General features: G+C 43.3%; 1 protein-coding gene across 1 annotated transcript in view; it reads left to right on the plus strand.

Moving 5' to 3' along the window:
- The first annotated feature begins 9,378 nt into the window (after positions 1-9,378).
- Positions 9,379-20,672, plus strand: part of STK17A (serine/threonine kinase 17a) — a 60,308-nt gene continuing 49,014 nt past the window's right edge. Inside the window, exons 1-2 of the mRNA XM_040353255.1 lie at positions 9,379-9,487; positions 11,995-12,188. Of these exons, the coding sequence (XP_040209189.1) occupies positions 12,007-12,188 (182 nt within the window). The 5' untranslated portion in view covers positions 9,379-9,487; positions 11,995-12,006. The remainder of the gene's footprint in view (positions 9,488-11,994; positions 12,189-20,672) is intronic.

Here is a 20,672-nt window from a genome sequence, read left to right on the forward strand (position 1 = left end):
GGTCAGAAAGGCTAATTAACTATATGACTAGTGACTATTTAAAAATGTGCTGAAGGGTTACAATCAAATGGTTGTATTCTGATATTTAGATTGATCTTTTTTTTTATTTATTTTAGATGGATAACAGAATAGTTGAAAGCCCAATTTCATACAGTTTTGGATAGATTGGGGAACCACTGCCACCTTTTCATTGCTGAGGCTATAAAACTGAAAATAGGATATAGAGTGACCTTCTCTTTACCCAAGACAAAATCGGTATTATTTAAATAAAACCAATAGCTTATTTACTACAAAAAAAAAAAAAAAAAACGACTTGGGCCAATTTTATTTTTTTAAGGTGTATTTCTTTTTATGACTTTATAAATGAATCACAGACAAGCTGTTCATGTAATTAAACTAGATATTTAGGGGCATTGCCCTGTGCCCCCCTGCCACTGTAAGGCCTCTTTCACACGAGGCCGCCAGCTCAGCGGGAGATCTCTCCACTGATCTCCGCTGAGCCGGCGGATGACAAGTCCCTCTCTGCTCACTAAGCGGGGAGGGGCTTGTACAGTGCTGCTGTCTCCTATGGAGAGATCTGATGAAAATGGACAGCATGTCCGTATTCATCAGATCTAATCCGATCCGCCATGGACGGATGGGGACGTATCGCCATACGTCTTATTTTGGCGGATCGGGTCAGATGTCAGCGGACATGCTTCCGCTGACATCCGACGCTCCATAGGATTGCATGGAGCAGCCGTTCAGGTCCGCCGACAAAACTGATAGGCGGACCTGAACGGTCTGACCGTGTGAAAGGGGCCTTATATTTTATATATCCAATCTGTGTTTTATAAATAAACATTAAACAAATCACAGGCTAGGTTCACATATGCATCATCATGCATAATTGTACACATTCCCAAACCACAGGCAAAACACGCTGTTCTTTTGCAGACGTGCAGGGGGTGCTATTAATTCTTAATGACACCCCCACACATCAGAAAACGTTTTGAGGTGCACAAAATTGCATGGAGCCACAACACCCTGCAGTACTGTGCAGCTGCGTTAAAAAAAAAAAAGTCTGGGACTATTTCCCCTGTTTCCAGAACAAACTAAGGTTTTACAGGCATACCCCACTTTTATGTACACAATTAGGTTTATTTACTATGATGTCTTTGCTTGTCTTGCAAAACGCTCTCAAACCAAGTTACTCTCAAACTGTACTGTATTGGCTTTTAACCTAAAGTGTCCATCCTTCACTGGTATTTTTGTAAAAAGTATCTTCTGATCACATAAAGCACCCCCTAGGTTTTCTATATCTCCTGAGGACTTGGCAGGATCTGTCATTTATTCTAGCTTCTGGATCTGTTTATCTTGACATCTTTGCAATATAGATTCAATTAAATATTTATAAGAAATGTATATACTGTAGAGGTACAAAGACAGATTGATACCTCTCTATAAAAATAGTATGCTCATTCAGTTAAACTAGGCACATTATTTTATAAATTGTACTTAAGCTTTAAAGAGGAAATAAACTCTATAAAAACAAAACAAAAAAAACAACCCTGCAAGACAAAGGCATAATAAGCTAGTATGCATAGCATACTAGCTCATTATGAATTACCTACCTGAGAACGAAGCCCCCGCAGCGGTCCTCAAATATGACCTCCATTGCCGCCATGATACCCAGAGTGACTTCCGGGTATTATGATTGGACTTCATAATTTACAAACTGTATTTAGTAGTATTCATGGCTCTGAGAGTGCTGGGTTGAATTGGGTCTCATATACAGTATTTAGGCATATCAGTGGAATGTGCAAAAATATATGACACCGTGCTTGTGGAAAAAAAGTTAATTTTGAATCTTAAATCTAAAAAATCATACAGTGTGCAAACATAACATATTAACCAACCACTGCCCTCACTGGTAAAAATCTCCTCTGTCATCTCAACAGCCATGTTAAGAAAAAAAAAGAGCCAAATTCCCCTAACAGTGTAAAACCCAATGAATACTTTATTAAAAAATAAGTAAAACCACTCTTATATATTAGTGAGTTACAGTGCTGTACAAAGAGTTTTATAGGCAGATTCAGAGCGAGTTACGCCGGCGTATCAGTAGATACGCCGTCGTAACTCTAAATCTACGCCGGCGTTAATTTAAGCGTATTCTGCAAACCAGATACGCTTAAATTAGGCTAAGAAACGAGCGGCGTAAGTCTCCTACGCCGTCGTATCTTAAAGTGTAATTTTTAGGCTGGCCGCTAGGTGGCGCTTCCGTTGAGTTCGGCGTAGAATATGTAAATGACTAGATACGCCGATTCACGAACGTACGTGCGCCCGTCGCAGTAAAGATACGCCGTTTCCGTAAGAGATACGGCGCGTAAAGATAAAGCTGCCCCTAGGAGGCCTAGTCAATGTTAAGTATGGCCTTCGTTCCCGCGTCTAAATTTGACGTTGTTTTCATAAGTCGTCCGTGAATGGGGCTGGACGTAAGTTACGTTCACGTCGAAACCAATACGTCCTTGCGGCGTACTTTGGAGCAATGCACACTGGGATATGTACAAGGACGGCGCATGCGCCGTTCGTAAAAAACGCCAATCACGTCGGGTCACGGGTAATTAACATAAAACACGCCCCCCATCCTCATTTGAATTAGGCGCACTTACGCCGGCCGCATTTACGCTACGCCGTAAGTTAGGAGGCAAGTACTTTGTAAATACAGTACTTGCCTCTCTGACTTAAGGCGGCGTAGCGTAAATACTATACGCTACGCCGCCTTAAAGTTGCGGCGGCGTCTATGAATCTAGGTATAAGTCTGGAACAACATGGGTGCATGGTAATGTCACGGGGTTCAACTCTGCCCTACGTGTTTCATCAGAGTTGATCAGGGGCTCAGAAGGTGCACTGGATCACTGAATCAATATTTCTGATGATATTCTTTATAGCGCATGGAAAACATAGTGGTTAGAGACCACAAAATGTTTCAAATAAATGGGCTGCTGTGCCTGCGCAAACGTGTGCTGCATCATGACCAGCACAAGCCTTGTGGTTTAAAGTGGTTGTAAATCCTCTCCTATACCCAGTGAAGTGAACAGCCTCAGATGATACACAGAGATTAAACAAATCTCCCTACATAAGTTTTTACATGTATATCTGCTGTCTTCAGCTTGCTATATTCCTAAGAAAGTGAACATAATGTTCAAATTTTTACTTCCTCTTTCAGCAGTGGGGGGGGGTGGTCTGGGCATACACTGTGTGACAGCTGATTGGAGGAAAGACACACACCCCCCATAGGCAGAGGAAGAAAGAAACTTGCAGAGCTGTGCTGTGAATAGATAAGCTCTCTGCTAATCTAGTTATAGCAATTTCCCTGACACAAATTTCCAGCTGCTTTAATCTCCCATTTCAGAGAACTTGTCAGAAGTTATCATGCTAATAACAGAGGAACAAAATAGTAGAAAGACACGGGACTCAAGGCTTTGGAAAGAGATACGTAAACACTACAGATATACTGTATGTGCCTCGGTCAAATTTCATGCGGGTCGCTTTGCGGGTCGCTTTGGTAAAGCTGGACACACCCTCTCTATTTGTCCTGGTGACCAAAAGTGGTCTAAAGTGCAAGAAAATCCCACATTTTGGGTTGTTATCAGAAGAGGAACAGATAGTAAATGTTTCAATGGGGACAATAGCCTTGGTGACAACAAGGCATTCCCTCATTTTGGTGGAGTTTCCTCTCATCTTCTGTTGTGGATATGAGACAGGAAGTTAATGGGACAGAGAGGGGAAAACAACTGATAGGGTTTATAGCCTTTTTTTTCTCTTTCTTTGGTCCCCACTCCCCAGTAATGTTGGGCACCTCCTCATCCATGAAAATCGAGTGCATGCACAGATGTCCTGAAGAGCTCTGTCTGGCCTTCGAGACCTGGCAGACTCCAGCAGCATGTCTGGGCATGCATGGAGGTTTCCTGTGCATGCAGAGACACCCTTAGATCTGGGACCTCCATACTTCTGCCTTATTTGCCCACACTCTGGAAACCCCCTGCATGTGTGCAGATGTGCTGCAAGTCTTTGCTGATTCCCGAAACCCTGAGAGCACATCGAAGCTGCTGTGGTCTGGTACAAAAAAGTCTGGATTGTGGGAGAGGGGAGAAGCCAGGTGCAAACAAGTTGTTTTATCAGGTTCAATATTTTTCAATAGCTGGTTGTTAAGGATGTTGTGGAGTGCTGGCTCCTTAACAATCAGCTATTCATTGTTTGCTAAGGATGCCAGCGGGTGGTTGTTAACCACTTCCCTACCGTAGAACGTCATACGACGTCCTGGATTTTAGGGGGGGATATCTGAATGATGCCTGCAGCTACTGCCGTCATTCAGATATCCTTTTTTTCTGCCGGCGATTCTGCGCACCGTAAGAACGATCATAGTGGCAGTTCCGCCGCTTGATCGTTCTTATAGGCGACGGGAGGGAGTTCCCCCCTCCCGACGCCATTCGGTGCTTCTCTGGGCTCTCCTGTGCCATCGGGGGCCCAGAGAACGAATCGGCTGGGGCTGGATGAGGACCATAGAGATTTCCGGTGATCAGATGACCGTCGGAGGCCGGGGCGCAACGTTATGACGTCACACCCGGGTACCCGGAAGAAAACAAAGCCGCAATTGTGGCTGTCAGCATGAGATCAGTGATTTTTTTTCCCGATCTCATGCTTTACAGCCTGGAAGAGAGATGTGGGGTCTTATTGACCCCGCCTCTCTCCATAAAGAGGACCTGTCACAAACAATTCCAATTACAAGGGATGTTTACATTTCTTGTAATAGGAATAAAAGTGATCAAAAAAATGAAAAAGTTAAATAAAGTGTAAAAATAAAAATAATTACGTAAAATAAAAAATTAAATAAAAAAAAAATTAAAATGCCCCTGTACCCGATAGCTCGCCCCTAGAGTCGAACACACACGTAAGTCCCGCCCACATATGTAAACGGTGTTCAAACCACACATGTGAGGTATCACAGCATGCGTTAGAGCGCGTGCAACAATTCTAGCACTACACCTCCTCAGTAACTATAAACTGGTAACATGTAAAAAAAAATGAAAAAGTACCGAAGTTTGGGCCATTCCATGAGTGTGCGCAATTTTAAAGCGTGACAAATTAGGTATCTATTTACTCAGCATAACATCATCTTTCACATTATACAAAAAAATTGGGCTAACTTTACTGTTTTGTTATTTTTTAATTCATGAAATGTATTTATTTTTCAAAAAAATGGCGTCTGAAAAATTATTGCGCAAATACCGTGCAAGATAAAAAGTTGCAATGACTGCCAATTTATTCCCTAGGGTGTATGCTATACTGTATATATATAAAATATGTTTGGGGGTTCTGAGTAATTTTCTAGCAAAAAAAATATTTTTACATGATGAAGAGAAGTGCCAGATTTGGCCCGGTAGGGAAGTGGTTAAGGAGTCAGAACCTGCCAGGGTCCTTAACAACCAGTGACAATGCCTCTCCCAGCGATGCTACCATCGGAGGCGGAGAGACAGGGCAGGACAGCAGGGAGCATCGACTCCCAGAATCTGAGGGTAGGTGGCGGGCGAAATCCTGGCTGACACCCACCAGGTGGAAGACTGAACCCTGGTGCTACTGGTGACCACCACAGAAGGGGGGCTGTGCGGAGGGAGGCCATTATTTACATGTGCCGACTCCCTAATAATCAGCTATTCACTGGTTGTTAAGGAAGCCAGGTTGTGCTCACTCAGCATAGTGACCCCAAAAATGCAGCTAAAACAAACCCTGGGTGCATTTTTTTGGTGCGTTTTCCATTGACGTCAAAGGAAGGTGCATCTTTGGTGCATTGTGTATAAGCACACCAAGGATGCAGCACACAGGACTTCTCAAACTGCAACGCAAATGCAGCGCAGTGATGTAAAAAGTCTCATAGGATTTAAAGGGAAATCATTTGGATGCACTTTTGTCCTGCTAGAAAGGATGGAAAAAGCGCATCAGTGGGAAAGGGCTCTTAGTAAAAAGACAATAAGGCCGCGATTGACGCTTGTAAATCGTTTAGGCCCATCTAGCGCTTGAACATGAATTAATTTCATTGGCCAGAATAATCATTTACAGTATTCTGGCCATTGAAATTAATTTATTAATTAGTGCTAAATTGCACCTAGCGTTAAGGGAGGTTGACACACATCAAGCATTTTTCTGTCAAAACGCTGCTGCTTCGGGACATTACTTCTGCTTTTAAACATTTTTTTGGCCTCTAAATGCTCCTTTATGTTAGCCTATGGGGCAGATTCACGTACAGCCGCGCAAAATTGTGCGGGCGTAACGTATCTGATTTACGTTACGCCGCCGCAACTTACACGGGCAAGTGCTGTATTCTCAAAGCACTTGCTCCGTAAGTTGCGGAGGCGTAGCGTAAATCACCCGGCGGAATTCAAATTCGGCGGGTAGGGGGCGTTTATCATTTAAATCAAGCGCGTCCCCGCGCCGAACGAACTGCGCATGCGCCCTCCATAAAATATCCCAGTGTGCATTGCTCCAAATGACGTCGCAAGGACGTCATTGGTTTCGACGTGAACGTAAATGACGTCCAGCCCCATTCACGGACGACTTACGCAAATGACGTAACTTTTTAAAATTTCGACGCGGGAACGACGGCCATACTTAACATTGTTGCGCCGCACTTATGCCACCATATAGCAGGGGCAACATTACGCTGGGAAAATCCTAACGTAAACGTCGTAACTTTACTGCGTCAGCCGCGCGTACGTTTGGGAATTCACGTATCTAGCTAATTTGCATACTCAACGCGGAATTCGACGGAAGCGCCACCTAGCGGGCAAAAAAAAATGCAGTTTAGATCCGACGGCGTAAGAGACTTACGCCTGTCGGATCTAATGGATATCTATGCGTAACTGATTCTAAGAATCAGTCGCATAGATACGACGGGTCAGAATAGGACTTACGACGGCGTACATGGCGCTAAGTCCTTTGAGAATCTGGGCCTATGTGTGTGTCTATGCGGTCATAGGTATTTACAGGCAAAAAAAAAACATCCCTTTTTGCATTTTAAAAAGTCCCTAAGGCCTGGTTCACACCTATGCATTTTTTGTGTGAGTTTTCAGTTTTGCAGAAACACACTACAGTCCATTTATCATGGTTTCCTATGGATGTGGGTCACATCTGTGCTTTTATGGAAAGGGTCAGGGTTTTTATTCAGGTTTTTGGCTCCATAGACTTCAGTGGTTAAAAGATGTGTATTGAAAAATCACAAAATACACCTGCAATATGCAAACTACAACCTGCACACGTGTGAATCGAACCGAAGGCCTAGGGCCTGATTCACACCTATTCAGGTTGTAGTTTGCGTATTCCAGGTGCAGTTTGCGTTTTTCAATACACATCTTTAAACCACTGAAGTCTATGGAAAAACCAGAATAAAAACCCTGACCCCTTCCATAAAAAGGCACAGATGTGACCCACATCCATAGGAAACCATGATAAATGGACTGTAGCGTGTTTCTGCAAAACTGAAAACGCACACAAAAAATGCATAGGTGTGACCCTTTCCAAACACGCAGAGGCACAAAATGCATTGATGTGAACGTGTTTTATAGGAGCCCATGTTAAAAAAATGTCCTGCATTTCTGCAAAAAGCATGACAACTGAGAATGTGAATGGAGCCGAATGCAGTAAAATGCATCAAACAATGCACCGGTACACATCGAAGATGCAACAGACTCCAGTACAGTGGAAAAAACAGGAAGAAAAAAAGGGAGGAAGAATGCATCTGGAACACATGAAAAACGCACCGGAATGCATAAAAAAAGGGTCAAAAAAGCGCATGCAGAACGCATCCAGAATGGATCCGGAAGACGTTTTTGTGGTGTGAACTAGCCCTCAGGAGAGAATCGTTTCAGGCGGAAAAAAGACTGAATGCCCAAAAGCCTGCGTTTGCAAATCTGTGCAGTTTTAACACATCTTTTCTCCTGCCAAGAGCTGGGTAGATGCCCAACTTGCGGGTTCCATTCACGTTTGAGCGACGCTAACGAACTTTTTTGGAGCATTTTTATAGCGACACCATTCATTGTACTGTGCTAAAGAAGCTCGTATACCAAACATTTACCGAGTGCATTTTGCACTGTTTTTTGTGCATTTTTGGCATTGGCCGTGCAGAAAAATGTGTGCTTTAGAGCGTTTTTTGTGCATTTTTGGCGTTTGGCCGTGTGGAAAAATGTGTGCTTTAGAGCATTTTTTGTGCATTTTTGACGTTCGGCTGTGCGGAAAAATGTGTGCTTTTTTTGTGTTTTGCCATGCAGAAAAATGTGCGCTTTAGATCGTTTTTTGTGCATTTTTGACGTTTGGTTGTGCAGAAAAATGTGTGCTTTAGAGCGTTTTTTGTGCATTTTTTGTGTTTTGCCGTGCAGAAAAATGTGTGCTTTAGAGCGTTTTTTGTGTATTTTTTGTGTTTTGCCGTGCAGAAAAATGTGTGCTTTAGAGCGTTTTTTGTGTATTTTTGGCGTTTGGCCGTGCGGAAAAATGTGTGTGCTTTAGAGCGTTTTTTGTGCATTTTTGGCATTTGGTCGTGCAGAAAAATGTGTGCTTTAGAGTGTTTTTTGTGCATTTTTTGTGTTTTACCGTGCGGTAAAATGTGTGCTTTAGAGCGTTTTTTGTGCATTTTTTGTGTTTTGCCGTGCGGAAAAATGTGTGCTTTAGAGCGTTTTTTGTGTATTTTTGGCGTTTGGCCGTGCGGAAAAATGTGTGTGCTTTAGAGCGTTTTTTGTGCATTTTTGGCATTTGGTCGTGCAGAAAAATGTGTGCTTTAAAGCATTATTGTGCATTTTTTGTGTTTGGCCGTGCGGAAAAATGTGTGCTTTAGAGAGTTTTTTTTGTGCATTTTTTGTGTTTTGCCGTGCGGAAAAATGTGTGCTTTACAGTGTTTTTTGTGCATTTTTGGAGTTTGACCGTGCGGAAAAATGTGTGCTTTACCGTGTTTTTTGTGCATTTTTTGTGTTTTGCCGTGCGGAAAAATGTGTGCTTTAATAATTTTTTTGCACGTTTTTGCTGTACCCAGGCAGGCGTGACTGCTTTGAGAATCCGAGCCATTTAAAGTGCAAACTCCACTGGCAGTATGATAAATCCAGTAATATCCTTCCATATAATCCTGAAGAATCAGTACTGATCGGTATTAATAAGTGTAACCCCGAACTGCGGACTCGCCCACTACATCTGTCACCACGGCTACACGGACACCAGCGCCACGTCTAGTTCAGCGCCCCCTAGTGGACACGCGAGTCACTGCAGCTTGGTTTGATGGGCACCTTGAACTCCGCCCCACTCCCGGCCAGTGAGGAAGCTTGCAGTGGGCGGTGTTGTAGGTGCATTGTGGGCGTGTTATAGGCTGGGTGTGGAGTCGGCGCTGGCTGTGGTGAGGACAGTCTCAGCCGTTGGATCTGTGAGTGGCGTTGTGCGTGCGGTTCCTCGGCTCCGTGTACAGGACGTGGTATGTGTCTATTATATCTCGGTCTCCCTCAATTCCCTGGACTTGTATGCGCTTTACTTCAATAAGGGAAGCTCTATAGGCAGTCACCAGGCTAAATTCTCCCTATACTGCTAGTACATAGGATGCCATTGAGCTGTATGGGAAGGGCTTTGCTTGGGGACAGTTCGTAGAGCAGGCACTGTATGTCGCTAAAGTGACAGGTTTGCAGCCCTGGCCAATCAGATTTGAATGTGACAGTCACGTGTTCAAAATTTAACCATTTTCTCTTGGTGGAAATCCTGCCTGAGCTGACCCCAGTGTGTGGGGGGTGGGATAGGGGGCACACAAGGGGTTAAGGTGTATCTAAAGTTTCAACACCCCCCCCCCTCTATTTAGTTTGGAATAAGGATACACTGTGTTGTTTTATTTGTTTTTTTGCCGTCCTGTATTTTAGAGCTCGTTGATTCATAAAAATGCATGGAAAAGGTTTGCATGGAAAATGCTGTGAGCTGCATGTTTTTTGGCATTTGGCTTTTTTTTTTTTGCAACTTTATTAGTGTCACATAACGACCTTTCATTCATGTCTCCGCTCACCGGTGCACTGACATGCATTTAGTGTGCTGCAGAAAAATGCAGATGTGCGTTGTAAAAGGGGCCTATAGATGGGTCTCCTCTCTATCCAAACTTTTTATTTTTATTTTTTTCTGCCAATGGGCTGCAGGTCGGGTCTTTCCCACCCCAAAACCCATGTAAACAAAGCGCTGCAGGTTGGGAACGACCCAGCCCGCAGCTTCATTGGGGTGAAAAAAGATGCTGAACGCTAGCGATGCTTCCAAGCTCATCTCTAGAAGTGTTTATCCCGTGCAGAAAAAGCGCAGGTCGCCGCACATAATGTGACCGAGGTCTTATGTGTGCTCAGGTCACTACATGGTGTGAATGATCCCTTAGGGCAGGGGTCTTCACACGACGGCCCTCCAGTTGTTCACTACAAGTCCCATCATGCCTCTGACTCTGGGTGTCATGCTTGTGGCTGTCAGAGTCTTGCTATGCCTCATGGGAATCGTAGTTCTGCAACAGCTGGAGGTCTGCTATTTGCATGTCCCATCTGTAGATGTTCTTCTGTATAGTCCTGAACCAGAGGGATTGATGGATTTCCCCCATCTATGCTGGGCAGCGTGGATGGAGTTACTCTCCCCTCCCTGGGTTGTTGTGTTTAGACAGCCACAGCTCCTGCAGCTGTCAGAATACCTTCACAATGACTGGATCCGATGCAGTTAGGCTCCATTCACATTAGCGCAACTCCAAAGTTGCATGATTTTTCCAGTGGGACTTTAAAACTCCATTCACACTTGTGGACATCAAAGTTGCGTGGCCAATGGCGCCTGTTCAAATCGGTGTGACTTGGTCGCAGCAATGATGAAAAGGCGTCTGCAGTAATTTGGTCCAGAGACTGTAAAGTCGCACTGGAAATCGCGCAGCGTTGGAAAACACGCTAATAAAAATGGAGCTCAAAGCCCATCTGATCCACGCTTTTTATTTTTTCTGTTTTTGGATAGATCCGGGAAAGGATACAATCCCTGTCAGGTTTTTATTGTCTGCATATGCCACCTTTCCTATTTGATGTAGTAACTTTTATCACTGGATGTAAAATCGAAGAGAACAAAAATTTGAGTTGTCACCGGAGAAGGAAAAGGGGACATTTCCAATGGGGTCACTAAGGCCCCTTTCACACTGATGACACGTTTTTCAGGCGGTTTATCGCTAAAAATAGCGATTCTATACTACCAGAAAAAATCGTGCCCTGTAGTCTTCAGTGTGAAAGTCCAAAGGCTTTCACACTGACGCGGTGCGCTAGCAGGACCGCTCCAAAATTCCTACTAGCCGCATCTTTGAAGCGGGGTGTTTACCGCTCCTTCCCATTAAAATCGATGGGGAAACCACGGTAATACCACCGGCAATGCCCCTCTACAGAGGCGCATTGCAGGCGGTATTAACCCTTTTTCGGCCGCTAGCGGAGGTTAAAACCGCCCCGCTAGTGGCCGAATATCGCGGTAAATACGACGGTATACCGCTCCTGCCCCGTGTGAAAAGGGCCTAAGAGTAAATCAAAAAGGCTGGTAGTCACTGGGGAAAAAGGGGTGTCTTCCAATTGGGAACCTTCTTGTTATAGGGACCAGAAATGAGGAGGGGTGTGATTGGTCACTGAGTGAGTGAGTGAAAAACTTATAGCGCAACACATGCAAACTGAATCGCCTCTGGGCGCTGTATCCATTCTGTGAGTGAAACCCCTTGGCCTCACTGAACAGGAAGCTGGCAAAGCTTCTAATGGAGGGCACTGGTCAATACATACAAGTTCTGGTCAATACACTGAAATATGAGACTTGGGTGGCCTTGTCAGAAGCACCCCACTATACAACGTTGCTGGGTGCAAAGCCATCAGTCAAACCGTTATTGGCGGAATTCTTTTTCTCTGTCCTGTGTTAGGATAGTAGACTTCCAGTTGACACTGCCTTTCTTTTCTTGTCCAGGTTGTTATCGGAATGATCCCAGAAGAAAGCTATGGCATGATGGATAAATGTTGTAGCACTCCGAGGACTGCAAGGAGACAGCAGGAGAGGAAAAGTCATGAGAGGCCTGGACTCCTCGGAGAGCCTACTACCCCCATCCAGAGCCAGCCATTTACATCCCGCTACACTATGGCCCCCGGCCATGAGCTGGGCAGGTGAGGACCCCTTTTCTTGTGTGTTTGATCACAAGCCATGTTAATCTGTCATTCCAGAGGTGTAAAAGCCAATTGTCTTAGATGTGTATTTACATTCCAGTGTTTTTCCCAGAACTACAGTGGGATTGTGTTTGCTTCCTTGTGTCCTCGGAGTTGTGGGATGGCGTACAGCAGGGGTGTCAAACTGGCGGCCCTCCAGCTGTTCCGAAACTACAAGTCCCATCATGCCTCTGCCTGTGGGAGTCATGCTTGTAACTGTTAGCCTTGCAATGCCTCATGGGACTTGTAGTTTTGCAACAGCTGGAGGGCTGCCAGTTTGACACCCCTGGCGTACAGCTTTTGCTTCATTGGTATAGACAGGCTTTCAGTGCCGCGCGACTTTGATTTGCAGTTTCAAAAACAAATGAACTGGTGCATTCAGCTCTGCCAACAACAGCAACTGTCATTCGTACTCATGCTGGACAAGCTGTTGGAATGGCGTACAGAGTGTGTTGGGTTTTTTTGTTTTCTTGGCTTTATTATTGGACTTCTATTTTTGTGTGCACAATCCAGCAAAAGTATAGGGAGTCTGCAGGTCAGAGTGTAAAAATGAGACTTTCAGCTGTTTTTGTCCTGATTTGGATATTGAAAAATGGTCTGAAATGTTTTCTTAATATGGCGGAATCTTGTGAAATGAAGAATTTGTGAAATGTCTTGCTCAAATGTTACCACTTGTTCTGCTTCCTGTGTGACTAATGCAAAGCTTCCTCATTTCCCTGAGAAACCAAATGAATGATGTGATCTATGTAATGCAAATGATTAGCTGTGTACAGGAAGTGACAATCTGTTCTGATAGAAATCCAAGGGGGGGAAATGTCTGCTATCTTGCTGGCTTTGCAGATAAACAATGGCTTTCACACTATGGTAATGTGCTATTTTAGATGTTTTGATCAGTTAACCACATTAGCAGGACGCTAATCTTTTTAGTTAACTTTGTATGCGCTGGGTGTCATGTTTTTTACTTTGTCATTTCTTCATGATGCAAGAAGGCTGGTTAAGTACCGTACATTAAAAATGCCCACATTTTCATAACGTACCTTGATTTTTGTAGTTCATCTGATAAACAAATCTGTCTGTGCTACCCATAGCAACTGATCAGACTGCAAACTAAAAAGTTTCAAGTGTGGATTTAGAAAAATCACAAAAACTTAACCCGTTGATGGTATAAGTCGGTGATATGCAATTAGCAGACCTCCAGCTGCTGCAAAACTACAAGTCCCATCATGCCTCTGCCTCTGGGTGTCATGCTTGTGGCTGTCAGAGTTTTGCTATGCCTTGTGGGATTTGTAGTTCTGCTACAGCTGGAGGTCCGCTAATTGCATATCCCTGGTATAAGGCCCCTTTCACATTGGACCTGTAGCCGCGGTGGCGGTATATCGCCGCTAAAAATAGCGGCGCTATACCACCGGGATTGCCGCGGGAATCAGCCGCTAGCGGTGCGGTATTAACCCCTGCTAGCGGCCGATAAAGGGTTAATACCGCCCGCAATGCACCGCTATAAAGGCGCATTGTGGGTGGTATTGCCGCGGTTTTCCATTGTTTTCAATGGGAAGGAGCGGTATACATGCCACTCCTCTCACCGCTCCAAAGATGCTGCTGACAGGAGATTTTTTTGTCTCCCGCCAGCGCATCGCCTCAGTGTGAAAGCCCTCAGGCTTTCACATTGAGTCTGCAGTGAAGGAGTTTTTCAGGTGGGATAGCAGCGCTATTTTTAGTGCTGTACCGCCTGAAAAACTCCTCAGTGTGAAAAGTCTAAATGGTATTACTTGTCCTCCACTTACATTGGCTTGTATGCTTTCTACTGCACCTGTTTAAGGATGATAGGTCTCCTTCAGAGTGTATTGCTAGCACTTCAATGTGACTGCTCCGGCGGGAGATGAAGTTTGTGCCCCCCCCCCCCCTCCTTTGCCTGCTGCCGGGCCGTTCACAAAGTGTAGCGCATTAGGGAACCAGCTGTGAATCGGCAAGGCTTCACTGCCAGTTTCCATTAAAAGTAATGGTGGCTGCAGCACCCCGAGTGCCGATTGGAAAATCGGCTGAGATGCTGACATCACGGGATCCCTGGATGAGAAAGTGTCTAATATTAAAAGTCCGCAGCTACAGTATTTGTAGCTGCTGACTATTTTTATTGAATTTTTCTTGGAGAGGGTGGAGCCCTGCTTTAAGTCGATCATTAGTATAACCCTATCATTTTTATTTTTTTTACAAACTCTGTATAAAATCCTACTTAAAAAAAAAAAAGAAAAAAAGAAAACAAATGCAATGATTTGCAAGTCTCCTAAACCCATATTTCATTCACATTAGAAAACATATTGAATGTTTAACCACTTGCTGACCGCCCCACGTGGCGTGGCGACTCTCCTACACAAAATCATGTACAGGTACTTGATTTGGCTCTTCCTAGTTGGACGCTGCCAAATCCAGTAGGCCAGAGCTCTTATAAAATGGTCTGTTACAAATTGGGAAAACTGTTTTGTGATCAGGCGAATCAAAATTTTACATTCTTTTTAGTAACCATCTGACTTTCTGGCTTGTTGGTGCTCAGTTTAAAAGCCTGCGTTTCTGATAGTATGGGCGATCATTCGTGCGTCTGGAAAGGTACCGTCGGTGCTGAAAGATATTTCCAGGCTTTAGCGCAGCATATGCTCTCATCCAGACTATATCCATGTATATTTCAGCATGACAATGCTAAACCACATACTCTATTTATGACAACAGCATGACTTGATAGTAGAGTCCAGGTTGCTAAATGGCTTGCCTGCAGTCCAGACCTTTCACCAATTGAAAATATTTGGCACATTTTCATATGAAAAATACAACAAAGATGACGCAGGCCAGGACTATTGAGCAGTCGGAAACCTATATCGCGCAAAAAAACGGGACATCATTCCATTCCCAAAACTCAGCAACTGATCTCTTCAGTTCCCAGACGTTTACAGAGTGTTGAGCTGGATCTCTCCTATGGATCACAGGAGTGCAGTTCGTTTTGTGCCTGGGCTGAGAGCCTGAGACGGGCCCTCTGCCTCCTCCACAGCTCAGCGCTCCAATGAGCAAGGAGGGAGAAGATCAGAGAGCTGTGACTAAAAGCATATGATCAGATTTTCAGGCGACCGTTTGTCTTTTTTTTGCATGCTCGTCTCATGTCGAAAGTGAAGAGGTTACTCGCCATACGAAAATTCTCGTACGACAGAAATCACAGAATACAACTTCAGAACAAAGTGACGTAAAATGTGTTAAATAGTTTTGTATGTGTTCTTTATTTTTTTGAGCATGAATAGTCTTGCTAATTTTTATTTTTGACGAAAATTGGACGTTGAGTTCACGTACGACAAAAATCGTAGTCTGCACATCCAGCTTTTGTCTGAAACTTGGAATCGGCTGTCGCCAGCACCCTACTAACGATCTGAAAATTGGCAGATCGCTCAAAAAAAAAAAAAGTACCTGCAGTTTTTGACTTGAGAGAGTTGTGTGTGTGTGTGTGTGCGTGTGTATATATGTGCGTGTGTGTGTGTGTGTATGTGTATGTATATGTATGTGTATATATATATATATATGTATGTGTATATATATGTATATATGTATGTATGTATGTATGTATATATATATATATATATATATATATATATATATATATATATATATATATATATATATATATATATATATATTATACATTTTTTTTTTTTTTTTTTTTTTTTTGTGAGTGGAGGAGGCAATTGTGGTAGTCAGGGCTTTGCTTTATGTCAAATCTCCTGAGACTATCATTCAGTGTCAGCAGTGCCTTAGATTTCACACTGTAGATATACAGTACAACCATGAGGTGGTAGTCACAGGAGCGCCTTAACACACTCCCATACAAGGAAGGGCTCTATTTTTCAGGAGGCATTCCAGACAGAATTTTTATCCTTGAGGTATCCTGATAAGTTACCAATGCAATTTGATTCAAATGCCTGCATTTCATGGAGAGAAAAAAAACTCTGCCTGGAATGCCTCCTGAAAAATAGCAGAGCCCTTCCTTGTATGGGAGTGTGTTAAGGCGCTCCTGTGACTACCACCTCATGGTTGTACTGTATATCTACAGTGTGAAATCTAAGGCACTGCTGACACTGAATGATAGTCTCAGGAGATTTGACATAAAGCACAGCCCTGACTCTACCACGATGCATGTAATTTTTTTTTTCCCTCCATGCAATGCAGGCATTTGAATCTTATTGCATTGGTAACTTGGTTTCCAGATGAGCAGAATAGAAATGACCGCATATTTCGTCACTCACTGGCTACATTCCTCAACTTTATTACTGTTGAGTTTATTGCAAGCTAAATGAAGGTGGTAAATATTACACGGCAGTGACAAAGTCTGGAAAGCGGATTCATTTTCTGCTGTCCTTGTGTACCATCACTGGGATTACTAATGCCTAATACATTTATTGGCACCACCTACATTCATCTGTATTATTTCTTTGATGGGTGACTGATGTATAGTTTTACATGGTACGCCTGACTCAGGGCATAAACATTACCAAATAACATTTCTGAGGGGGTGAAAAACACTTTTTTTTCTATAAACGTATAGAATGCTGTCACTTGACCTTGGCCTTGGATAACGTAAGCATAGACGAGCAGAACCACATTTATTGCCGCTGTGTGTACACACCGAATGTTCTATTTCTGTTTTACAGCTTTGTACTCATCGTTTTTATTACAGATCTCCACATAGCTGAGCTGTATGTATGGTTTCATAGACCACAATGCATCTATATCCTGATCAGTGTAAAACGTTGCCTTTTCTACTCCCATGTGCAAGAGGCCTTAGAAAATGCTAAAGATGGTCTAAAGCAGCCTTTCTCCACCACAGTGCCCTGGCAAAATGCCTACAAATTGCAAAATTCTAAAAATCTTCCAGGTGAATGAAGCCTGTCTTTTTAGTTGCATTAAAGCGGACCTATTTTTTTCATCTATTAAATCTTCTGCCCTTGTTTTAATTTTGGATAGAAAACATATTTTTTTTTGCCAGTAAATATATACAGCCCATTTCTTGTCTGGTAAAATGCCTAGGCTTATGAAATCATGCGCAGCTCTCTCTCTTGTGAGTTTGCCAGGGAGGGGGGGAGTCATAAGAGAACCAATGAGAGCTGCAGGGCTAGAGGTGGGACTCTGTCTGTAAAACCATGCAGTTAAAATGGCAGATACAGATATGTATGACGCTTCAGAATGGCGAATGTTACACATTATGTGAGCAGACTGCAGTTCCTCTTTAAGCCCTGTGTTTTCTTTCTGCGTCATGTAGCCTTCAAACGTCCTAACAACAACCAATGACCTCATTAGTTAATGGAGAACAATGGGGGGGGGGGGTCCTTGTTTGCCCCTCCCCTGTCCTCTCCATTAGCACTGGGGTCACATAAGCTGAGTGGGGACACTAAATGAGGGAAAGGAACATTGGAATACTAGTCGGTACCAGTGTGCAAAAGTGTATTTGCTTTGAAAGAATAAATCCAACTCTAATATTGGCTGTTCTGTGTGTGTGTCGTCCCCCCCCCCCCTATTTTAGAATAGGGTGCTTTGAGATGCAGAATTGTAAAGGGTTCATTGACTAAAAAAAGGTTGAGAAACACTGGTGAGAAAGTACTAAATGGTGTCATTGCAATGGCTTCTATATCTTAGGAATGCATCAACTTGATATGATTTATTGTCGGTGATGTACTCAAAACACGTATGGTTGGGATTTTTTACAGTGAGTTGGACCTACTCATGAAGATAATGACATGTCTTCTCTAGTGAAAATTATAGCTTGTATTTCCTCTGTACTGCCAAAAGCTATTATTTATTTTTTCTCCTCGTTGACCAGTTAGACCAACTCTTACAAGCTAGTCATGCACTCTGCAAGCTTCATACATATACTGATTAAAACCATAGCCACCATCTGTTTTCTTCTGGTTCAGTAAAATGGAGGTAGCTGGCCGATGAGACTTATTTTAAGTTAAAGTGCTAATATCATATTGAAGTGATATTACATTTATTTATCTAAATGAGCTGCTGGTGGCAGAACGTGCATGCTCTGGCTGTTACATTTTTCTCCTGAGCTTCCTCCTCATGCTGCCCCCCTAGCCACCGTGCTCAACTCAAGTGTGTGGTTGGCAACTGTTCCCCGCCCCACCATGACCCTGGGTACACCATGACCCTTGGTACACCATGGCTCTCCTCCTTTTATGATGGAGGTGTTCTTGTTTATGCATGTACTCTGTCACGTTTCACCATACTAGTCTGATTATATGTACCTGGCTACTACTGTTTTGATTGTTTTTTTAATAAATTTTGCCTTGATATACAAGCGATGTCTTGATATAAGAGTAGCGTCATGTCACAACTGAGTATAAAAAAAGAGGGGGAGCTTCTTAAGTGTAGCAATATGGTTACATTTTAATGATGATACATTTTAGCAACTTATTGCTACACTTGGAAGTGCCTCTTCTATTTTATACCCTGTAAAAAAAAATAAAAAAAAATAAAGCTTTGATATACAAGTGCTTTGGATTACAAGCATGTTTCTGGAACAGATTATGCTCACAAACCAAGGTTTTATTGTGTATTGCACAGGACCATGTTCTGTGTTCCGCTTATACTGTATTGGTTGCAGACTGAAATAAAGCACTTTTTGTAAAAAAAATAAAGTTGTCAGCTACAGTATTTGTAGTTTAACTTAATTTTTGTGTCAAATGGAGCTCCTCTTTAATATTTGTAGTGCTCATCATTGATTCAGAAGTCTGCCCTCGTCTCTTGTAATGTTTTGTCTCATGCTGATGTTAGAATAATTTCTCAATTTTTACAGGACGTGTGGTTTGTTTGGTTCTGCCAAATGTTTTTTCCTTATTTGATTACTAGTTGCCTTTTTTGCTGTTGATTTCTTTTCAGACTATTTTCAGACTATTCTATTGATACGCCGCGTAAATTCAAAGCTGCGCCGGCGTATCTTCTTTCTGTATTCAGAAAGCAAGATACGCTGAAATTAGGCTAAGATCCGACTGGCGTAAGTTTCTTACGCCGTCGTATCTTAGTTGCGTATTTACGCTAGCCGCTAGGTGGCGCTTCCGTCTATATCAGCGTAGAATATGCAAATGAGCTGGATACGCCGATTCAGAAATGTATGTGCGCCCGGCGGAATTTTTTACGTCGTTTGCGTAAGGCTTTTTCCGGCGTAACGTTGCTCCTGCTATATGAGGAGCAACCAAAGTTAAGTATGGACGTCGAATTTTGCGTAGTTTCCGTAAGTCATTCGCGAATAGGGCTTTGCGTAAATTACGTTCATGTCTAAAGCATTGACGATTTTGCGGCGTAATTTCGAGCATGTGCACTGGGATTCTTTCACGAACGGCGCATGCGCTGTTCGTTAGAGACATCATTTACGTGGGGTCATGTTTTATTTACATAACACTCTCACCTCTTCAGAATTTGAATTCCGCGCGCTTACGCATACGCCGGCAGATGTACGCTACGCTGCTGTAACTTAGGGCGCAGATTCTTTGTGAATCCAGCCCCAGCCTCACTAAGTTGCGGCGGCATAGCGTATCTCGGATACGCTACGCCCGCACAAACTTACGGCGGGCTTTATGAATCTAGCCCTGTGCATGCATTTTGTGCAGAAAAAAAGCACACGGATCTGCGTCTGGTCCTAAAATAGAGTGCTCAGGCAGAAAGCACGGGCCATAAAGAATAACTGTCAGCCTTTTCCAAGCAGCCCTGATGTCGTTTTCCCCTTTGCAGGAAGCTGCCATTGATAACAGTAGGATGCCGCATGTGGCGATGTACCTGATCAATTGATGCCCATTAGGCACATGCTTCTCATTATCATGCCAAGCCTTTGATCAGTCTGCTGCAAAGAAACATGCTTGGTGTGACGGATTTAACCAGACTAATCTTACCCTATGAAACCATCTTGTAAGAAACTGTCTGCTCAAATGATGTGATTTAGTTTAGTGCTTGATTGCACTACACAGGCTCTCAAGCGTTGATTTAAAGTAGTACAGGCGTAAAGGTAGGTTAATGAGCTGTATGCTGCTGTGCCCTGCACATGGTTTTCTCTGATCACTTCCTGTCGGTCATGCCTGTTTGTGTGTTTTAGGTCTCTGTGGGCTAGTTTGCTTGAGTCAAAGGCCCATGGTGATGGTAAACAAAGCCATTAGGCTAAAGCATTCTGTACATCTTTGTATTTGAAGGTCTGTTTAATTGCTTTTGCTCTTGGTACAGAGAATACGTTCCGATGTTTGTTTGGGGAGACCTACATGCTTCGTATTCAGGGACATTTGACACGTGTATTTCAACCAATGGCATTACAGAGAAAATTCCTATTTCCAGGCAGATTGATTTCCTGAACTATTAAAAACAATTGGGTACACAGTATGTATTAAATGGGACTGAAAAGGCCGACTGTCATGTTATGGAGTGTTGCAG

The sequence above is a fragment of the Rana temporaria genome, chromosome 5 (genome assembly GCF_905171775.1).
Source record: "Rana temporaria chromosome 5, aRanTem1.1, whole genome shotgun sequence".
Taxonomy (NCBI): Eukaryota; Metazoa; Chordata; class Amphibia; order Anura; family Ranidae; genus Rana; species Rana temporaria.